At 47.5% G+C, this 23,251-nt stretch overlaps 2 protein-coding genes across 3 annotated transcripts in view; both read right to left on the minus strand.

Moving 5' to 3' along the window:
• The window catches only part of ARK2C (arkadia (RNF111) C-terminal like ring finger ubiquitin ligase 2C), a 53,531-nt gene extending 51,764 nt beyond the window's left edge, over positions 1-1,767 (minus strand). Inside the window, exon 1 of one of the 2 annotated variants that reach the window (XM_074532437.1) lies at positions 1,611-1,767. In XM_074532437.1, the coding sequence (XP_074388538.1) occupies positions 1,611-1,671 (61 nt within the window). In that variant the 5' untranslated portion in view covers positions 1,672-1,767. The remainder of the gene's footprint in view (positions 1-1,610) is intronic. The other variant, XM_074532438.1, reaches the window with a different exon arrangement.
• An 11,396-nt stretch (positions 1,768-13,163) lies between these two features.
• The window catches only part of ARK2N (arkadia (RNF111) N-terminal like PKA signaling regulator 2N), a 45,551-nt gene continuing 35,463 nt past the window's right edge, over positions 13,164-23,251 (minus strand). The window contains exons 4-5 of the mRNA XM_074532260.1: positions 19,969-20,095; positions 13,164-16,019 (exon numbers count right to left, since the gene is read on the minus strand). Coding sequence (XP_074388361.1) covers positions 15,836-16,019; positions 19,969-20,095 — 311 coding nt within the window. The 3' untranslated portion in view covers positions 13,164-15,835. The remainder of the gene's footprint in view (positions 16,020-19,968; positions 20,096-23,251) is intronic.

The raw sequence follows: 23,251 nt of genomic DNA on the forward strand, positions 1-23,251 counted from the left end.
AATTTCTTTTTGATTAATAATGAGGGATTGGATTTGTACACTTTTTTTTTTGGCTGTTCTGCGGTAAAACCAAGAATTCTGCATCGGCACAACAGCAATATGGACTGTGCGCTAGGAAGTATGTACACACAGACTAATGCTGAGGGGAGATATGGGATAGGAAGTGCGGGGGGAAAAAATGTATTTAAAAGCCCCCATATCTGTTCTACGAGGAAGAAAAAATCCACTCACTCAAACCTCACGATGAGGGGAAAGCAAGGAAAAAATCTAAACAGCAGGATACGACAATAAATGGGAAAACAGCAATAGAAAAAGCACACTAGGTTAATATAGGAAAACTAGTTTCTTTATTGAGAGATCGTATATTAGTATTAGTGGAATCGTGTGTAACAATGTCATCATGCACACAATACAAAAAGGCAAGGCCCACCATGCTATGGAAGGGCAACAGAACAAAAGCAGCGTACACTGAGCAGATGTATAGGCTACAGCACATTACATTTCAGCAGGGTATGTCTCTACAGAGAGATTTACATCAGAAACTAGGTAATGTAAAAAAATACAGACCATGCTTTAGTTTTAGTACAAGAAAAAAGGTGGAGATACACAACCAAAGGATATTCGGTACAGAAAAAATTACCCACAAAATAAGAACAGGAAGTAATTTAGCACAGCAGAAAAAAATGTTATCCCTGTTTAATGGAAAACCATTTTGCCAGTCGTCTCTTTCGGCAGCCCGGTTTGTTTGGGTTTTTTTGGCTCTTATTATTTTTTTTGGAGGGCGGGGGGTGTCGCCGGGCGGGTTGTCGGGGCTGTGCCGGCGGGACGGGACACTTGTGGCTGCCGGCAGGGCCGGGGCTGGGGGCGATGCCCGCGGGGACAGCGGTGTCACCGCGGGGACAGGAATGCTGCACCCCGGAGCACTCGCACCCCGCCGCCCCACTCACTCCCCGCCAGCCCGACTCGGGGAACCGCGGCCAATCGCTGCGCTTCCCCTCCCCAAATTTAATGGGTTTTTGGAAGGTTTTCAAGCAGGGAGGTGGGACCAGATGACCCCACCGTGGTGCCCTCCAAGCTCAGCCGCCCCGGGATTGTGGGCTTGGCCGCAATTCGGGGGCGTTTGGCCCCGCCGCACCCCAAAGAGACTCTGCGACGACGACCACAGCAAAACGAATCCACTTAACAGGAATTTACAGTGCAAATGTAACTCAGCTACTACACAGGATGGAGGTACAAAAATGGCTGTTATCGGCTACAGCTACGCTGGGATGGCCTGGTGGCTACGGTGAGGGGTGGGGGTGGGGGAGAGGGTAAATTAAAAAATAAAATAAAATCCGTAAAAGAAGAACGGGAGGGGAGGGGGGGATGGGGGGAACAGATCTACCGCAGCGGAGTCGGGAAGTGCGGACGGGAGGGGGGTCCCGAAGCGTGGCGTGTGTGGGGCGGCAGGCGCCCCAGAGCGGGGGACGCCGCCGGGCTGGGTGAGGTGCGCTGAGGGGAACGCTGAGGGGCAGCCCCCCCTGCCTGCCGCCAGGGACCCGGGACGCGCCGCCCCCCCTCGCCGCCGCCAGCGGCCCCGGGACGCGAACCCGCGTTGCCAGGAGCGGTACCTCTGTTGCGCACGGAGCCGAAGACGGGCAGCACCAGGTATCCGACGTGCACCAGGACCATGCTGCGGCCTTTGTGCCCCCCGGACGCGCCGGCGACTGGCGGCGGCCGCGCTCGGCCGGCACACAAAGGGGCGCGCGGCCAATGGCAGCGCGGGGGCCGCTGCCGGGACACGCCCCCCCGCCCCCCGCCGGCCAATGGGCGCTGAGGGCGGGGCGCCCCGCGCGCGAGGGAGGTGCGCACGCGCGCGCGCGGCGGCGGCGGCGTCGCGTGCGCGCGCACCCGCCCGCCAGTCCGGCCGTGCTTCCAACCGTCCGTCCGTCCGTCCCTCCGTCCGTCTGTCTGTCTGTCCATCCTTCCATCCTTCCGTCTGTCTGCCCGTCCGTCCGTCTGTCTGTCCATCCATCCGTCCCTCCGTCCGTCTATCCATCCTTCCTTCCGTCTGTCTATCTATCCATGCATTCTTCCATGCGTCCGTCCATCTGTCTGACCGTCCGTCCGTCCATCCATGCATTCTTCCATGCGTCTGTCCATCTATCTGACCGTCCGTCTGTCCTTCTATCCAGCCATCCGTCCTTCCATCTGTCTGTCCGTCTGTCCTTTGGTCTGTCCGTCCAGCCAGCCATCCTTCCATCTATCTCTGTCTGTCAGTCCGTCCATCCATCCATCCATCCATCCATCCATCCATCCATCCATCCATCCATCCATCCTTCCATCTGTCTGTCCTTCCGTCCATCCATCCATTCATCCATCCAATATCCATCCATCCACACAATCACACCCCTGTCAGCTGCACACACAGACACACGCCACAAACACCCTCAGAGCCCCCACAGACACCCTGACAGGGGGACATGGACACCGTCACACCCTCGCAGGGGGACACCGACACCGCCACACCCCCCGTGCTCCTGCTGTCCCCTGCTCCCACCCCGCTCTCCCGTGGGTCGCACCCTGGAGCGCCCATCCCTCGCCCTGGCGCTGGGAAAACCCTCAGGAGCAGGGGCACCGAGGCCTTGTGGCTGTCCCCACGCCGGTGCCACCATCCCCTCGCTGTCCCGTCCCTCCTCCCCGCGGTGGCACAGTGGCCCATTGTGTTGACGCCCCAGTTGCTGACAGAATTTATCCGCCGGGGCATCCCTGACCTAAAACGGCTCCGGCCGAGCCCGGAGAGCGCTGGAAAGCCCTGGGAGCCGGGAGCCACTCCCTGCAAGGAACACCCAGCCTGAGCAAGGGCCATTCACCCCCAAAAAACCCAAAACACACCCCATTCACCCCCCATCAACCCCAAACACACCCCAAAAAACCCCAAACACACCCTTAATCCTTAAAAAATCCCAAACACACACTCATCTCCATCCCAAACTGTTTTAATGGACTCAGAGCCCCCCTTGTGCGGGAGGCATTTCTGGCAAAGCACACATCCAGGGAATCATTTCACTCTGCTGCAAAGCGACTTTTCCATAGTTTTCCCACCCTGCCCAGGCTGTTTTATTTTATTTTATTATTTTATTTTATTTTATTTTATTTTATTTTATTTTATTTTATATTTTATTTTATATTTTGTTTTATTTCATTTATATTTTATTATTTTTATTTTTTATTATTTTTTATCATTTTATTTTATTTTTATATTTTATATTTTCTTTTATTTTATTTTTTTTATTTTTATTTTTTTATCATTTTATTTTTTATTTTATATTTTATTTTAAATTTTATTTTATTTATATTTTTATTATTTTATTTTATTTTAAATTATTTTATTTTATTTTTTATTTTATTCTCCCCCATTCCCCCCGCCCGCTGGGGCCGCCGTCCCGCCGTGGGGACCCCCTTAATCCCGGTTTAGCCTTATCCGTGCCGTGCATCTGGCGGGTTTAGGCGCTCTGGACGCGGCTGTGCCGTGGATTTGTCCTCCCGGATTATGGCATCGGGTCCGTGGCTGGGCTCCGTTTGTGGGTTTGTTGTTTGCAGGGGGAGGAGGGGAGGGTTGGTTTGGTTTTTGGTGTTTTTTTCCCTCCTGATCTGGATAAAAACGTGAGCTCTGTAACCTGGATCTGTGTAACCCTTTCCTTGCCCGTGCCACAGCCCCAGGGCAGATGCTGGCAAGGATTAACTCGATCCGCAGGGATCGCTCTAGCTCTCCCCGGAGCCTTTCCAGAGCTGCAGCCCCCAGCCCCGGGGGCCCTTTTGGGCACATTGACACAGCTGCTGCTCTGAGCCCCCCAAAAACGGCGGCAGAACGAGTTCCAGGGGCCCGCTGCCTCCCGGTGCCCATCCCGCCGCATCCCAGCTGGGATTTGCCCCCTCCGTGCCCTCGGGAGGCTGCTTGGCTCATGGGGGGCTCTTGGCAGGGCAGGGCTGCGTTCTGTCCCCTCTGTCACCGTGCTGCTGTGAGCAGTGGCTCTGCCAGCCCCGCGGGCTGCACATGATCATGTCCCAACAGCATTAATATTTCCAAGAAAAGAGCGAAATTTGCTGTTTCATTTTTTTCCCCTGTAGTCCTAGAATGGTTTGAGCTTGAAGGGACATCAAAGCTTGTCTAAAATCATGAGCAGGTACACCTTTCACTGTCCCAGGTTCCTTCACACCCATCCAACCTGGTTTTGGACACTTCCAGGAGCAGCCACAGCTTCTCTGGGCACCCTGTGCGAGGGCATCCCCACCTTCACCATAAAAAAACTCCTTCCTTATATACAGTCTAATCTAATTTCCCATGTTTATACTGTAACGAAACACTTCCTGAGCCCCATTTGTGTGGAAATACACCCACTCCCCACGCATCTCTGTCAGCAGCAATGGGTCACCCTCCGTGTGATGCCGAGCTGGCTGTGTCACACACACCCGACAAGGGGACACCTCTTTAATCGTGGGACACCTCTTTAATGGCTAAAAACCCCACAGGGTGCCCCAGCCCACCCGTGGATCTGACAGGGAGGGATGGATGGATGGATGGATGGTTGAATGGATGGATGGATGGATGGATGGATGGATGGATGGATGGATGGATGGATGAGTGGATGGATGGATGGATGGATGGATGATGGATGGATGGATAATGGATGGATGGATGGATGGATGGATGGATGGATGGATGGATGGACGGAGGATGGATGGATGGATGGATGGATGGATGGATGGATGGATGGATGAATGGATGGATGATGGATGGATGGATGGATGGATGGATGGACAGATGGATGGATGGGTGGATGGATGGATGGATGGATGATGGATGGATGGATAATGGATGGATGGATGGATGGATGGATGGATGGATGGATGGATGGACGGAGGATGGATGGATGGATGGACGGATGGATGGACAGATGGATGGATGGATGGATGGATGGATGGATGGATGGATGGATGAATGGATGGATGATGGATGGATGGATGGACGGATGGATGGACAGATGGATGGATGGGTGGATGGATGGATGGATGGATGGACGGATGGACAGATGGACGGATGGATGGATGGATGGATGGTTGCATGCATGCATGGATGGATGGGTGGATGGATGGATGGATGGATGGATGCATGGATGCATGGATGCATGGTTGGATGGATGGATGCCCTTGCGCCTCCCTGTCCCATCCCCAGGACGGTCCCAGGGGTTCATGGATCACGCTGCCGTCCCCTCCGCGGTGCCTGGGACGCCGCTGGCCCCGGGCCGGGCTCAGCCCCTCCCGCAGCCCCAGTTGCCTCGGGCAGCTGCTCCCGCGGCCCCGCAGCTGTCCCGGGCATTTCACGGGGCTCAGCCCCCGCTGCTGCCGCTGCATCATCCCCACCCTGCCCGACACCCGATCCTCCGCACATGCCGCGGGCACAGGTTGTGTTAAAATTAGCCCCTGGCTCCTTCCTGCCCGTCCCCAGAGCAGATTTTGGGGTGCAGCACCCCCCGTTTGGGGCATCCTCCTGCCTTTGCCCCAGATTCACGGTCCTGATCCTCCGGGATGCTCCCTGCCTCCAGGTGTGCATGTGGTGGCTGTTCCGGGGATGCTGCGGGCACAGGGGGATGTCTCACCCCTCGGTACCATGGGGAAGGAGTCTCCCCTTATCCAGGAGGATATCCAGGAGTTAAAAGGTGACACAGGGCAGCTGGGTGGCCCAGGGCCACACGTGGCACATCAGCACCACTGAGGGTGACCTTAACTCCCAGAGCTGCAAGATCTGCCCCCCACTGTCTGCCTGGCACAGGCATCTTTTATGAAAAATCATTTCTCTAGGATTTTTCCTCCTGAGAAGCTTGGAAGCTTCAAAAACAAAATGTGGACATTGCTTTCTTTTTCGATTCTTAGCTAGCCTTCTGAGGAAATCCTTTCTTCTATTCTTTTGGTAGAGTTTTAATGTAATATATATCACAGAATAATAAATCAAATCTTCTAAAACATAAAGTCAAATCCTCGTCTCTTCCCTCAGCCTGAGACCCTGTGAACACCATCACACTCTGCCCACCCTAAAGCCCTCTGTAATTTCAGGACATTATATAGGGACATTTCACCCCCTCTGCAAAACCAAGCTGAGTGGAACCCTTTGAGGGGGGTCAGGATGGTCTCAAGTGGCTCAAAAAATGATGAGTCCGTTTTCTTCAAATTCAGGGAATTGTTTTTGTCTGGCCTCAGGCAGGACAGTGGAACAGCCCCCAGGGAAGGGCTTCATCCAGCAGCTTTGAAGCTGTGGTTTGCTCCAGAGGGACATCTCACACCTCCCTGAGGCCTTTTTATGGAATCCCAGAATGGTTTGGGGCCCCGAGGGTCTCAAGTCTCAGGATGGGGAGGCACAAAGCCTGTTGGAATTGGGGAACAGCAGTGGAGAACATCCAGGGAAAAGTGGGGGTGAAAACAGTTAAGGCAACATGGATAGAGAAAGGGAAAAAAAGGAGGGGAAATCTCTACAGCAAACAGCATTGTTCCATGCCCGGGAGCAGCAGCAACCCAAACCCAAGTGGGGACTCAGAAACTGGAAGGGCTTTATCTGAGATTTTTCCCACTGACATTTTATCTCGGGTTATTTTGCTGCTTTATTTTCTGCCTCCCTGGAATTTTTTTTTCTCTTCTGCTTCTTACCTTGTTTCTTTAGCTGAAAAAAAAAAAAAAAAAAAAAAGAGAGAGGCAATCTAGAGGAAATCATTATGCATTTGATTAAAGTGTAATATCTCAGCATTTCAATTTTCCAGTTTTATAAAGTAAGAGATAAAATAAGAAGATGGGTGAAAACCTCAGCTCCAAAGAGCAGCCATTTGGGAGGAGAGAAAGGGAGAGAAAGAAAACACTTTGGAATTATTTTGCTGTAGCCTGTTCCAGATATGTGGCCCAGGAGGTGCTTTATCCTTTTTCACTGAAAGGAGGATTTTTGGGAGCTCACAGCAATCGAAGGAACCCAGCACACACCCAGAGCCCTCATGAGACTCATTTCAATTTATGGTGGCAAAGGGGACGAGCCCAGGGCAGGGAACGGAGCTGGGAAGGGGCTGGAGCCCCAGGAGAGGCTGAGGGAGCTGGGAAGGGGCTGAGCCTGGAGCAAAGGAGGCTCAGGGGGCCCTTGTGGCTCTGCACAGCTCCTGACAGGAGGGGACAGCCGGGGAACAGGGCTGTGCTCCAGGGAACAGGGACAGGAGCAGAGGGAACGGCCTCAGGCTGGGCATGGGGAGGCTCAAGTTGGATATTGGGGAATTTTTTTCATGGAAAGGGTCATTAAGCTTAGGAACTGGCTGCCCAGGGCAGTGTTGGAGCCCCCATACCTGGAGGGATTTAAAAGCCACATGGATGTGGCCCATGGGGACACAGGTCAGTGGTGGCCTTGGCAGTGCTGGGGAATGGTTGGACCTGATGGTCTTAAAGGGCTTTTCCAACTAAAGCCATTCAATGAGTCTATGGTGCGCCATTTGTATCTTAACATTTTTCTTAATTATTTTTCGTAATTATTTTTCTTTGGGGAATTTCATTCTCCATCTGTATGGGTGTGGCAGATGATAAAACAGCGCTGGGGATTTTCTGACTGGTGGTGGCTGCTGCAGAATGGGAGCTGGTGGAGATTCCCTGCATTGAGATTCACTCCAAAGTGGGACATTGAATCCTTCCCTTCAATCAGAGTTTTAACTCTCAATGCTCATTGCTCCCTGTGTGCCTCCATTAGGTGAGGGCAGTTTTGGGCTTCAGGTCACACCACCCTGTTTCAAACAGAACGACCCCAGACTCATCCTGTCTCCTCCATCCTGCCCTTATTTTTGGGGAGCAGAGGTTTTGGTGTGTTTTCCTTGGTAGCCCCCCAATGTTCTCCCCATCCCAGTATCCCAGCATCTCCCTGCGGCAGCAGCAGCTTTGGGATGCAACCAGGAACTGAGAAGAAAGGAAGGCCCTCGCCTGGAAACATGCTCTGCTGTAAAATCCCACAAATTCTGCCTCTAGTCAAGGACATTGAATTATTTTATTTATGAGATCAGGTCCTTGGTTTGCAATAACCAAAAATAAGGCAAGGTCAGCAACCCCTGTCCACATTCCCAGGTCCTGGGCTTAATATCTGGAGAAACGACTCATTAGTGATTAATTACATCAAAATCATGGCCAGATAATTTAATTTCAGTATTCCATCTAAATGATTTGATTTCTTTTTCTCTTTCCAGGGCCCTTTTCCCTGCCTTGGGATGGATATTGGCTGCATGGACAGGGTCAGACAAAGGTGAATGGGTCCTGCAGCTTTAGGAAAAAAAAAAAAAAAATTTAATTTTAAAAAATAAATACTTAATTTTACATAAATTAAATTTATTTTTAAAAATATTATTTTTTTTCACATCCAGAAGCCCTTTTGCCTGTTTTTGAGGGCACTTTCCCTGTTCTGAGGGATGCAGAGGAGGGTGAGACAGCAGCCAGATCCCGTATCCTCTGGCTCTGGTGCCATCTAGTGCCTTCCCAGGCGCTGCTTACAGCCAGGGCTTCCTGAGAGAAAATATCTGTGGCCAAACTGCAGTAAAAATCGTTGTTATTGCAAAAAGGATGCTGCTGAGAGCCCTCACCGCCACCCACCCACCCCTTTCCAGCCTTTCTGTGGGGTTGTGAGCAGGCTGAGCCCAGCCTGGAGCCCCAGGAATTACAGGGATTTCACCCTGGGGCACAGGGAAGGAGAGGATGCAGGTGTAAAGATAATTTTGGAGCATTTTGGATCATTTTAGGGGCATTTTATTAGAGTTTTTCTGTACCCTTGGAGAAGCTGGGAATGCTGGCCCAGGGCAAGACCTTCCACTGGCCATCGAAGGATGAGGGAGTGCTGCATCACCCCTCCAAAACTTGGCTGGGGTATGCAATCCTGCTGCTTACTGGGAAAATAAAGCATTAAAATAAGAATTTTTTGTGTGTCAGGGAGCTCAGCCCCTCACAGAAATCTCACTCCCTGCATTGTGCCATGCCCAGGTGGGACAGCGTTAATTATAGCCCTAATTCCTCCTTTTGACAAGCAGATGGAGGAAAGAGGGATTGTCCAAGGAGTCCAGGATTCATCAGCTGCAAGCGGGATGGGGTTTTTAATGGCCTGAGACTTTGTTTACACAACTTCCCAACCACAGAAAATGCTTGGGAACTGTGGAGGTCTCCTGTGGGCACCAGGGGCTCATTCTCCTTTGTTATGGGGGGATTGAACTAAACAACATTTTCAACTTGCCGGGCCTCTTCTGAGACATGTTGTGAGGCTGTTTTTGAAAGGATCCCCTCTTTCTATTAGGATTTGCTCACTGTGGTTTTGTATTCTGGTCTTGGTGTGTTACCTAGAGGAGAGCAGGCTCCAGGGACACCTCAGAGCCCCTGCCAGGGCCTGCAGGGGCTCCAGGAGAGCTGCACAGCCCCTGGGGACAAGGCAGGCAGGGACAGCAGCCAGGCAATGGCTCCCAGGGCCAGAGGGCAGGGACAGATTTTGGCCCATTGGGAATGAGGAATTGCTGGCTGGGAGGGTGGGCAGGCCCTGGCCCAGGGTGCCCAGAGCAGCTGTGGCTGCCCCTGGATCCCTGGCAGTGCCCAAGGCCAGGCTGGATGGGGCTGGGAGCAGCCTGGGATGGTGGAAGGTGTCCCTGCCCATGGCAGGGAGTTGGAATTAGTTGGTCTTTAAGTTCCCTTCTAACCCAGATAATTCTGTGATTGTGTGATTGGCCTGACACTGGGGTTCACTGGCACTCAGCAATTCCCAGTTTGAAGCAGACACACAAGGATGTGGAAGAAACAAAGCAGGAAAGGTTTGGGTGTTGTTGATCACGGGCCAGCCGGGGACAAAGCAGAAGCCCTGCCCAGCTGCAGATGGCATTTCATGAGAGGCACCAGTCAGGCTCCAGGAGCTGTGCTCAATTCACAGCACCTACAGCAATGGAAAATGAATTTGACAGAGCACTCTTGTTTGTTTTCCCAGCTCTGATGTGGCTGCCCTGGATTCACCCGAAGCTGCCAATGCAGCGAGTAAGTGTAGAAAATTATCTGAAATTAAACTTCCAGACAGCTTTCCCCCTGCCCACTCCAGCTTTGCCCCGAGACTGTCTGAAAGATGCTGCCTTCCCAGTGGCTGGCACTCAATTCTAATTTTAAACTAAATTGCAAACCCAGATGACTAACCAGATCCATGAGAAAACTTCCAAGGGGCATTTGTGAATCAGCACTCATCAGGACTCTCAGGATTGAATTTGCTTTTCCAAAACTCAAGATTCAGACTGGGGGGATCCATGGTTGAATCCTTGTCTGCCCTTTAACACCAGTAACAAGAGGATTTCACCTTATTTGCACCAAAGTTGTCAGTAAGTGCAGGGTTTGTGCATCCCAAGCTTGCGTTTTGCAGGCATTCTGCTCCTTCCCTGTGCAGGCAGAAGGGAAACTGCATCCCTGGGGTGCTCCGTGTGGGATCTCAGCACCTCAGGACTGAGGTGCCGAGTCACCGAGACCACCCTTGGGGGGCTCGGGAGTCCTGGAATGTTGCCAGAAGTGTCTGGTGGCTGGACTTTGATCCTACACAGGAGACGACACCTGTATGAGGATAGGAGGGTTTCACCGGGGTGAATGGTGAAGGGATTAGTTAATTAGAGAGTGAGACACAGGGTTTAGGATTTCTGTACAGGGGGGTTTAGAGAAGTAAGATGGAGGAATTGGGGCGTGTCCTGTCCTTCTTCTTCTTCTTCTTCTTCTTCTTCTTCTTCTTCTTCTTCTTCTTCTTCTTCTTCTCCTCCATCTTCTGTGGTGATGGTGGCACTTTGGGATTGGTTGTTACTAAAAGTGCACTGGTTAATAAGGGTAAAAGGTATTGGGGAAAAATGATAAATATTGTACACGTAACTTTGAGTATAAAGATAGGTGACCGCCCCGGAGGGCAGGGAGTGTGCTCATGGCTGGCTGCTGAGCAGAGCTCTGTCGGGCCGAGAGAAAATCTTTTAGATAAACAATTAATAAACACCGAGACCGAGAAAAGATTTGAAGCCTCTTCTCGTCCTTGAAGCGTGGGCTGCCCCAAGGCCACCCCAGGCCTTTCCAGGCTATCCAAACAGCCGAAAATCGGACAGCTCTGGAGAGAAAGCCACAGCAGCTGACATTCAGAGATGACAGCCCCGGAAAGGAGAGGCAAAACTGGCAGAGTTTCAGCCAAGGGAGGTGATGCCTTCAGCAAAGAGCACAATTTGCAGATTCTCCAGGGAGCTGGGGAACAAAGCCACTTTAGCATAACCCCTTCAGTCCCCATTTCAAGGTGGGCAAACCAAACTTTCAGCCACAGAATTAATCTGAATTGCAACCAATTCACTGGGGGAAACACAACACAAAATCTAACCTGGTTCTGGGCAGTTTTCATCAGTTTTTGTGTTGCCCCAGAAATAGCAATTCCCACAAAGTCAAATGGCTCCTGCATAAGGAAGTGCCAAGAGCCACAGGAGGAATTTTAAATTTTCCATCCAGTGTACCCTGAAGCCTACAGACTCTGGGTATCTCTTGGTGATAGAGAAGAACAGATTCAGCACATATTTTATCTGTCCTCTTCCCACATCTGCACCAAACTCCAGAACAGGGTTCTGTTCTCCCTCAGCTGCTGATAAACACAAAATAAAATCTGAGATTGGTTGGCTCTGCAATGACCACCAGGCCCAGATTTTGTATTTTCAGGCTTCACAAATGCCAACGACTCAGTAAGGCTGAAGACCAATTTACCTTCATTATCCATATTGCTACTTAAAATACATGGATAAGTGTTCTTCCTGATCTGCACTGGGAGCTTTCTCATGTGATAAATACATATAAAGCCCAGCAGAGGCACTGAATTATAATCATTATTATTTTTATTCCTATTCCCATTCCCATTTTGCCTGTGAGGGGACGGGCAGGCAGCAGGACCCCACGTTCAGTACAGGGCAGTTGTCCTTTAGCATCCTCCTCTTTACTTGTGGCTCCAAATTCCACCACACAATTTTGTGGCTCTCTGAACAGTGGCACCACCTCCCTGCCCAGAGAGGAGCTGCCCTGGAGCATCAGCCCCTGAGCCAGGCAGTGCCACTGACAGCAGGAGGTGTCTGGGGGATGGCACAGGGGGATGCAGTCACAAAAATAATGGTGGGAAGGTTGCTCAGACACCTGAAAGACTCAGGTGTGTGGGGAGGTGGAGGCTGTGCTGAAACTGCATCCCTGGAGGGGATTCTGCAGGGCACAGTGAGCCCCAAAACAGGGAGGGCAGGGAGCTGCTGCAGCCAGTGCAGAGGAGGCCACGGAGATGCTGCCAGGGCTGGAGCCCCTCTGCTCTGGAGCCAGCCTGGCACAGCTGGGGCTGCTCAGCTGCACCAGAGAAGCTCCAGGGACACCTGAGAGCCCCTGCCAGGGCCTGCAGGGGCTCCAGGAGAGCTGCACAGCCCCTGGGGACAAGGCAGGCAGGGACAGCAGCCAGGCAATGGCTCCCAGGGCCAGAGGGCAGGGACAGATTTTGGCCCATTGGGAATGAGGAATTGCTGGCTGGGAGGGTGGGCAGGCCCTGGCCCAGGGTGCCCAGAGCAGCTGTGGCTGCCCCTGGATCCCTGGCAGTGCCCCAGGCCAGGCTGGATGGGGCTGGGAGCAGCCTGGGACAGTGGGAGCTGTCCCTGCCCATGGCAGGGGGTGGAACTGGAAGATTTTTAAGGTCCCTTCCAACCCAAACCAAACTGTCCTGGGATTCTGTGACGGGCAGCAGCCACTTGTCACTGGTACCTGTACATCCTCTGGCAGCAAGGCTATGGGGAGAAGTGTCAGTCCTGCCCTGGTCTGAGATAAAAGGAAAGTTTTGCAGCCAAGAAATCACTTAAACATTCTGGAAGTGCAAAATTACATGTGTTACAGCAAGAAATACTTCTGAATTTCAGCAACTGTAAACCAGAATTTACAAGTTTAATTTGTAGATGTGACAAACAGCAGCATATTTGATGGAAGTGGAAGGAAAAAAACCCCAACAAATCAATATTGTTTAAATAATACACTCTATTTTATTTTGTCTTAAAATAGTTTAACCTTTATGCTACAGACTTGTTTCAAAAAACAGAAGGTCTCATCTTGCACCAAAAATATATATATTTATATATATATATATATATATATAACACTCTGTTTTATTATTATTTCTCTCCAAAGACCATTAAATACTAGATGGAAAATGAGAACTAAATAGTGAGTGTCGAGAAGAATCGAATTTTATTTTTAACTAGAGCCGCACATTTTAAACATTTATATTCCGAGCAATGATTTGTCTTCACTACAGAAGATTGCTAGCTCACACTCCAGCAATTCAGGAAAACTGCTAAACCCTGAAGGGCTCGAGCCAATGCACACTGAGGTCGATGGGCAGCCCCACACCGACCCCAGTGGGTTCTGCTCCAGGCCCCAAGTGCATTGGTTCACAGCCATACAATGGCTAACTTCTCTCTTTTCTGCTGAGAAGAGCAAAAACCACCCAGGCACGTTTTTGCTCTTTTTACAAAGAAAAAAAACCCAGAAGTTTAAAAAAAAAAAAAAATTAAAAAAAGGAAATAAAACCAAACTATTTTCTACCTATATCCAGTGATTGCTTTTTTCAGATCACTAGCCTTGAAATTTGTTAAGAGAAAATACATAGTGTTTTAAATAAAAGAAAACCTGCATCGGACTACCATACATGAGCTGTTTAAACAAACACAGTGCACAGTTGGAGGAAGTCTGGTTAGGAGGCAGTTGTTTTTATGTACACGTGGAAGTCACATCATATACAAACTGCAAAACAAGGAGAGATCGTTTGCATTTCTCACGGAAGGGCTGCAGACGGGGTCCCTGCAGCTTTCCTCACAACCACTCCTCAGGAGACTCTGTGAAACGGGAAGCAGCAGCCACGGGAGGCTGTTCCAAAGTTACCTTTACAGCAGGAGTGTGAGCCCACAGCTGATGGAAAGATGAGCAGAAAGGATGGGCAGAGCAGCACGGGCCCTCTCCCTGCTGCGGGGCCAACAGGATCCATCCATGCTCCCCTCCCTCCCTCCCACAGAAAGGAATTGGTCACTGAAAAACACCACAGGTATTTCTCTGGCCATGCAGGACACTTATGTTCAATGTTCTAGAAAGCTGGAAATGGGAATATCAATCCTTACCTAGCTGTTGTGTAAAGTGCAGCATGAGCTGTTCTGCTTACAGAAGAAACAGATGTTTGTTACTAAAGACACCCCCCTGCTGGGCTGTTTTGCCTTTATGGGACAACACAGGTAACTCTATTTTAATTTTTTATTTTGCCCACAGATAAAATTAAGGGAAGCCAAATAAATTTTGAAAACCAGCCAGTACAAAAGGAAAGCAGAACTTCCCATGTCCTGACCACCCTTTTTCAGCTTCAAATAGTGAAAAATCTAATGGCAGAGCTGTACAAAATTCCCAATAGAAACATCTGGAATATGAAGGAATGTTTCAATTGCACAGTAGACATTTAAGGTGAATAATATCATCTTGTCAAAGTTTAATCTTTGGTTTTTGCCTTGGGAAAGGCTCAAAATGACAGATGAGGGGCAGGAATTTCCATGTACACCACAGAAACTGCAGCCCGCTCAAGTGAGTGGTTCCACTGATTTTGGTAAATATTCTGGTAGAAGTAAATATTCTGAATCTTGGCATTTCCAAAACTAGCAGGAGAGGCATGATTGAAAGCCAGGGAAATGGTGCAGATTATTAATTTAAAACAAAAACAAAGTTAAAAACCACAACCTTAGTTTGTGACCCTGATCCTGCAACATCTTTCAGGACAGAGTTTTAAGCACTTGAGTGGCCCCACAAATTCCAGGAACAGGTCCCAGCTGACCACCCCTTTGCCAGGCTGGAGCTTTGGAATCTGCTTGGGATTTGTTTTCTGTTTTCTGAGATGGTGAATGACGCAAACAAGCAGCAGTAGAGATGGGGACTGTGAGTACAACATTTAATTCCTCTTCTTCATCTACTCCAGGCAAAACTCCGATAGAGGTAATAATAATAATAAGCTATAATTAAAAAGGAGATGGATGCTGGGCCTTTTTATTACCTTTTCCCGTGCTTTTGCAATGTTCAGCTGTTCCAAAGTCACTACTATTACTATTTTAGCCATTCCAAGCTGCGGGAATTGACCAGTGAAACACAGTAGTCAAGTGGACAGAAGACTCAGCACTGAAGAGTATAAACTATAAATTACATTGAAAATAAAAAATGTTTTAATTAAAAGCTGTTCAGTGCATTTTTATGGGCCACTTGCATTAAAGACAATCCCTCCTGCTGGTAACATAACCAAATCAGTTTGGGTAAAAATACTCCTGGTCCAAATTTTGGAAGTGTTGAATACCCCCAGTTCCACTGAAATCAGTGAGGACACAGCATTTCTCAGAATCACTGATGCTCACACAGCAACACACTAACTTCTACTAACAAACTCAAGATACTGATAAATTAAAAAAGTCCTGGAGTCGGGAGGTGGGGAGCGTGGCAGGACGTAAGTTTGCACGCAGTTATTTCGTTAGGTGTACACGCACACGTTAGTAACTGCAGATGTGTTTTAAATTTGGTGCTGTTAATTCTGGGCAGGAATCCTCCTCGGAGAAGGCAAAACCCTTTGAGGTGACACTGAAATCAGACTACATTCCTGTGTGGAGGTGGCGAAACGCCGTGGGTTTGGGCTCTTGGTGCCAAGGACGGGGCTCTGGAGGTGATGGTGTCACCGCTCTGTGCCAGGGAGGGCGGGAGGGAGGGGGCAGAGCACAGTGACACGGCCTTACAGGAGGTATTTGCGCCTGGTGTCCTCGTCCAGAGTCAGATCCACCACTTCTGGGGGCGAGGACCAGTTCTGCTGGGGAGCCACTGCTGTCCATGGCTGCGCGGGCTGGGCGCTGCCGAAGGGCGAGCCGCGCTTCCAGGAGGCCACGCTCTGGATCACCCCTCCCCTGGGATGCACACACCTGCGCGAGGAGAGGGACACACACGGCCTCAGGGACACTGCCCAGCGCACACAACACACCCCCTCCTCCAGCTGCTTGTTGTCTGGTTAGCGCTTCCCTCTCCAAACTGGACTCTCCTCTTGTACAGTCCGCGGCACCTCAAATGCCCAGTGAACAAAGCTGGATTTAAATTTGGGGATTAACTTATTCCAAAGGAATGCTAGTGAGTGTAATGTGATCTGTCGCAGACATCTTTTTATGAAAATTCTTTCCTTAGGATTTTTTCATCCTGAGAAGCTGAGAGGCCTCAGGAACAAAATGCAAACATTGATTATCTGCTGCTGTGGAATGCAACAGGTGCATCTGTGATTGGTCTCATGGGGTTGTTTCTAATTAAAGGCCAATCACAGTCAGCTGGCTTGGACAGAGAGTCTGGGGCAGCTGCCTTTGTTATTCATTCTTTTCTATTCTTAGTTTAACTAACCTTCTGAGATGAAACTTTTTCTTCTATTCTTTTAGTATAGTTTTAATATAATATATATCTTAAAATAATAAATCAAGCCTTCTGAAATATGGAGTCAGATCCTTGTCTATTCCCTCAACCTGAGACCCCTGTGAACACCATCTCAGTGATTCTCCTTAAAAAATATGTGCATGGATCCCAATGATCTTGAGGAAGCCTCCCCCACCATGTGTAATCCCATGCACAGTTTCCTGATGCAGCTTTACCCACTGGACTTTCTAAAAAGTCAAAAATCTGCAGTGAGGCTGCCTAAGAGAAAATGAAAAGTTATACTGCAATATTAAATCAAAGCCATATTAAAACAAGGAGGTAATGATACTTACATGACAATAATTGCAAAAGAGATCTTGCTAATTATGTTATTACAATCGTTATGCCTGACTTTTTTTCTTTTGGTCTTTTTAACTGAAAATTACAAACACTCTGGGAAATGCTCACTGACAACAGTTCAGCCCCACTTCAGCAAAACATTTCATCTTTAAGTGACTGCAGCCAACGAGACTAAAAGGTGTATTTGAAGATAAGGCTCCAGTGCCCTGCTGAAGCACGATACACAGGTACCTTCCACACAGCATTTTTACCTATTATATCCATAGCAGATACGTGACAAATGAAGCTCAGGTTAAGAGCAATTAGAAAAAATAAATGCAAAACGAAAGGTAGAATGATTTTGTGTATGATGAAGTGATGACAGGAATTTATTAGAGGCTTTAGGATGATCACTCAATTTCCAGCTGTAAATCCTACACAGGCATTAATAAAACTTGATACCTAGTGCTACAAAATTCCAAAAATAGTTTTGCTCTTGGAAGCACCGGTAGTGGCTGCAGCTCCTCCTGCCTGCATGGATAAACACGAGGTGCTCTGGCTGCTGGGGTAACCTTTTCCCATTTCTTTGTGGAGGCACGTGTATTTCAGGGACTCCAATTTCCTGCACTGATCAAATATCCCTGACATTTACGTTTTATTTATTCCAATTTACGTCCGTGCTATTTATTTTCTCCAAAACTACATAGGTTATGCTCAGCTCTCTTGGTTCTGGTTGGAGTTTTGTGAAATAGAATAAAAAATCTCATTCTCTCAGCTGTAACTTCTCTGAATATAAATGTCTCATTGCCTTCTCAGACACGCTGCTTAGGTTTAGATGTGATGTTCAGAATGGCTGTTTTATTACTTGTTCTGTCATAAAAACACATACTTAAAGTATATATCTACAAGGAATTAGCAATAAGATCCTGGAAGTCTAAAAAATGTATGGGATTTCTTTCTTTTAAAGCTCTCTTTTAAGGAAAAGTATTTTTAAGCTTAACTGGTAAGAAAATCTTGTAGGCAGAGCAAATTAAATATGATGTTTGGTCTCAGGAACTGTGGTGCACCATTCTGAGAACAGTCCTCAAGTGTTCAGGCAAAGCTAAGACTAACTTTTCTTCCTGAAGATTATGAAAACAAGCCATAAATTATCTCACAAAAAAAAAGATACCTCTGAAAAGTAAAAGTGATTTTCCTCAAACTAGTCACACAAGCAGCCAACAAAACATTGAGTCGAACTTGCTTCCAATCTACAGCTAAGGGAAGATACCAAGTAAAGGCAATAAAAAGCCCAAAAAACCTCCTAGGAAAAACTAGAGGAAAACTGGTTTATATGCATGTATGATTAAAAAAAAATTCTACTGGTGAAAAATTAAACAAACTGAAAAATATGACTCGGTGTCCTAAGCAGATGCCAAGGAATATCCCAATGATGAAAAACAGCACCAATTCACTTAGAATCTGAGAACTACAAACAATGGACAAACTCCAGGGAGTCACAACTCACACCAGACATGGATTAGGGAGCATGATAAAAACCAGGATCCAAACACCACACTAGCTAAGTGTGCAGAAATTACTGATCAAAAACCTAACTCCTGTCCAAACAACAACCCTGCCAGAAGCCCATCAATACTTCATAACTGCAAGCCTAGACCTGCAAGAGAAATAAAACTCTAAATAGGATTCAAACAAGTGAAATGTGTGCGTGAGTATTCCAGGGAGGCAGTAAATACAGGTCTGCAGGAGATGGGTACAGGAACAGAGGAAAGCACAGGAGAGTGCTTTTAGGCTGATTTGCTGAAATAATTTCAGTTTTTATCTACCAAAACTCATTTTAAACAGCAGCTCTGCATTTAGCTCATGTTTGCATTCCCACAGAGAGTGAGTGTTATTGAGGCAGCAGCATGGAAAGCTTTCAAAGAGGGGCAGAGGCACAAGGGTGCTGTGTGCAGAGCTGCACAGATTTACAGCAGCAGCGTTCAGGGTGAATCCACACCCTCAGCACCAGCACAAACGCCCTCCCAGCCCTGGGTGCTGTGCATCAACAGCAGGAGAGCTGCTGCCTAAGGAACTACCATCCTCCAAAAGAGTTGGCCATGCAGGGACCTTCTCACTGCTCCAAAAGCTAGGATTAAATCCCCTTTCTGGACCTGAAAACTTCCTTTTTTTCACATCCAACAGCACCTGGGCTGTGCCCACATTATCCACGAAGTTTCCTGCCTGGGAAATTGGGTCCTGAACACTTTCTTTCTTCCTTCCTCAAGGAAGATGCAGTGAAGGGACAAGGAGCCCTCTTCCATGTTCCTCACACCCTTTTCTGCCTCCAAGCACCCACTAGGCAGCAGAAAATTTTGGAAACAGCTTGTCTGTGTACTGTTTTAACTTGGTTTTATTCCACCAAATTCACACTCCACACTATTAGAAAATGTCAGTTTTGCTTAACTGCTTCATAATATTTTAAGCCAAGGAAAGACTACAGACTAAAAATGATGAGTAACATAAAAATAAATACCTACCAGGGAGAACAGCTGCACAGGTTTCTGACTGAGAGAGAAACCTCTGGCACCCTTACCCTCATCTACTTTGACCTATCTTGAAAGAAACCCAAGATTCAAAATTATCTGATTTTTAACCTAAAGGGGATATCTTATGACATTAGCCATTGAAAAACTTATAGTATTTTTACCCCTGATGACTAATTAAATAAAGTGGAAGCTGTTAAAAAAACTTAATATTTCAAAAGGAAATAAGAACCCACACTAAGATTTTCACTTAGTTATTTGTATATTCATGTATTCCATTAAAATCTGAATTTCTGATGTATGTACACTTAGTATCTCAATATTTGGTATTTTTATACCACACATCTTTTAGCCAGTTACAGTTTGATATTGAAACACAACTTTAATCTGAATAACTATCAAATTGGTCACTTTCTAAAGAAAAACACATTCCAAAATCACCATGACCAGCAAAACAGAAAAAGAAAAGTGCAACACTGCTGCCTTTTGGGCATCACTCATGGATGGGTAACTAGAGAAGTGATGGTCAGTAGTTTTTTCTTTATTGATTATGGTATCTCAGACATTCTGATAAAATGAAATTAACATTAGAGCAAGAAACAATAATTCATACCTGGCATGTTCCTGAACTCCAACAATCTCCACTTCGCTATCAGAAGAGGCAATGTTAATTTCTTCATTGGCCTGGGCATTGCCACAAGAGGTTTTGTCACCTGCAAGGAAGCCTGGATCCAAACGACCTAGAGATGGGGAAAATGGGAATACAGACAGTGTTTAGCAGCTTACATGACCCAGAAATCAACTGGAAAAGGAGTTCCCAACCTAACAAAAAACCAAGTTTTTAGACCAAGTTTTTCAACTCACAATTAATCACCTGATACAGGAAAATCACTGGGTTTAGCCAGTGTCAGCAGCTCTGGTGATGGTGCTGGCACACAAATGTGAACAAAGCCTGACTGTTGCACCAAGAACAACCAGAATTTACAGCTGAAATGTTATGGCAGTCAGACAGACTCTCATGATAAGAGTCACTGTCCCTAAACCTCCTTGACATTAAGAAACAAAACAATCTAAGCAAACACAATGATACTATAGCAAAAAAAAGTCAATAAGCTGGACAGAAGCATCCACACATCAAGGAAAATTGATTTAATTTCTTTAAATAAAAAACTAGGGGAAACTGGTCAGCAAAAAATACACAGCAAACCCATCAATTTCTGGCAGTGCTGCTTCACACATCTGCTCTAACATTATTACAAATACTTGAAAATAAAAAGTGGTTTATTTAATTCCCATATGCAGCAGGGCTGTTTTTTCATTACAGTTCCTCAGTGACATCCAGTTTGTCAGTCAGTCAAACCACAAGCCCTCTCTAAATACTCACAGCAAGTGTGGCACATCTCTGCCTTTTCTGCCAAGTGCTGCTAAGAAGGTTCTTCACCCCAATTAGTGAATGTGTTGAGTCATACAGGATAATACTTACATGGGAAACACAAAGCAGCCGAAATTATTATTTCTCCCACAGAAAATAGATTCCTTGAAAAATCAGTTAATTCAAAGATATAACTTCTACTCTTTTTTTTTTCCCTCAGGAAAAAGAGAAAATTATTAATTCCACTGTCTCTCTTTATCATTAGCCTGAGGGATGCTGGGCAGCCTTGAAGTAGCTGATCCTGCCTACTTCTGAAAAACCACTTGGTCAGCTGTACTACACAGGGCAGAGTCATTTGTTGAGCAGGAAATTTGAGAGTAGGTGAATATTTTATGTGTGTCTAGTTTGAGTGGACACCTCCTCAAAGACGAGAGGAGGAGGAGAAGCAATAATGATCCACAGGATTTCAAAGGTGTGTGAACAAGCAGAACTGATTATACCCCCAGGGACATTAAATGGAAACAGAAGAAATTAAACCTGAAACAAGTGCCAGGGAAACTTTCTAATGAGTGCTTTAAGCACGTGGGAAAGATGCAAGCAAATGGAATCACAGAATGGTTTGAGCTGAAAGGAGCCTTAAAGCTCATCCAGCGCCACCCCCTGCCATGGGCAGGGACAGCTCCCACTGTCCCAGGCTGCTCCCAGCCCCATCCAGCCTGGCCTGGGACACTGCCAGGGATCCAGGGGCAGCCACAGCTGCTCTGGGCACCCTGGGCCAGGGCCTGCCCACCCTCCCAGCCAGCAATTCCTCATCCCCAATGGGCCAAAATCTGTCCCTGCCCTCTGGCCCTGGGAGCCATTGCCTGGGTGCTGTCCCTGCCTGCCTTGTCCCCATGGGCTGTGCAGCTCTGGTGCAGGAGCAGAGAGCATGCTGTGTGTGCCACTTTTGGAAAGCCAAGACCCTTGGTGACTGGATCAGGGTTAGCAAGGGAAGGGAAAGGAACACGTGTGCTGCCAGGTACCCAAAGGAGGAATTTTCACCTCACAAGACAAAAAAATATTGGTCAGCTGAACTTAAAACAAATTAATAGCCCAGACAGTCTCTTCTTAGTATTGCAGTTGAGCTGAACACTTACTGGCAAACATCACTGACTGCCAGAAAGCCCAAAAATGGGTCATGGGTACTTCTTGAAGTGGCTGGGCAGACTGTGAAACATGAAAGGAAAGTGCTCAGAGGCTTTAATTCACTTCCCAGGGGCTTCACATTGCCAGAGGGTAGGACTGGATTGGACATTGGGGAGAAATTCTTCCCCATGAGGGTGGGCAGGCCCTGGCCCACGGTGCCCAGAGCAGCTGTGGCTGCCCCTGGATCCCTGGCAGTGCCCCAGGCCAGGCTGGATGGGGCTGGGAGCAGCCTGGGATAGTGGAAGGTGTCCCTGACCATGTCAAGGAATGGGAATGGGATGGCCATAATATTATATAATAAAATACCTATTAATATAATATCTATTGTTTTACTGCCTAATCACCCTTCATTATCTTGTCAGGGTAATGTCTGGCAAAGGAGCAAAGCAGACCAGCTCCTGAACAGCCCCAAAAACTATCCCCAGAGGTATAAACTGGAGTCCTAAAAGAGCTTCCACATATTACCACAGCTTTAAGTTCAGACAACAAAAAGACAATTAGCAGTAGCAAAACCATGATTAGCAGAGTAAATACTGCAAGAGTGTTAATCAGGATTATAGCACAGACAGACAGATTTACAGCCTCTGGCCATACAAATTTTATGCCCACGCTGTTAATTTCTTTGCACAAACATTAGGATGACGCCCAAAGTGATGTTTTGTTTGCCCTACGCCACCAGGGCTTGCAAAAGAGCCCCAAATATTTGCCCACGCACAAAGATGTGATAGTGCAATAAGATTTTTCACTTTGACAGAGCTGCTGATGTTGCTGTTTTCTCATGGGAACACATTCTTTTAAGTCTGCTAAACAAGATGCTGGCTGAAGATTACACTTGTGAACCAGATGCAAGATTTGAAAATTCTGCTTTCCCAATGTGCAGCCCTAGAGCTGGCAGGAAAAGGGCAGCACTGGCAAAGGTGCAGTCAGATGTGTACTGAGGCGGCAGGGGAAGGTGTATGCAGAGCAAACAGAGATTCATCCTTTCAGCTGCTGACATAGCCATACAACCAGGACCAAATCCATATCAACATTCCCAGGGATGAAGAAGTCTCTTGATGTTTCCAGTTGTCTTTTACCTGCAAGTCCCCTTGGATATATGTGGAGGAAAGAAAAAAAAATTCTACCTGCACTGCAGCATTTCAAGAGAAAAGTGGAAGAAAGCTTGGTAAGAAACATTACCTTTTATTTCCTTACATTCATTTGGTATACTTATCCATCAGTGCTATGTAATACAGGTGATTTCAGCTGTTCTAATTGTTTAACAAATCCCTTAATAAAGAACTGGGATTTCTAGAGGTCAAATAGCTATCAGTCAGCTGCTGTCCTGCAAAAAACAGCA

The sequence above is a fragment of the Zonotrichia albicollis genome, chromosome Z, assembly GCF_047830755.1.
Source record: "Zonotrichia albicollis isolate bZonAlb1 chromosome Z, bZonAlb1.hap1, whole genome shotgun sequence".
Lineage (NCBI taxonomy): Eukaryota > Metazoa > Chordata > Aves > Passeriformes > Passerellidae > Zonotrichia > Zonotrichia albicollis.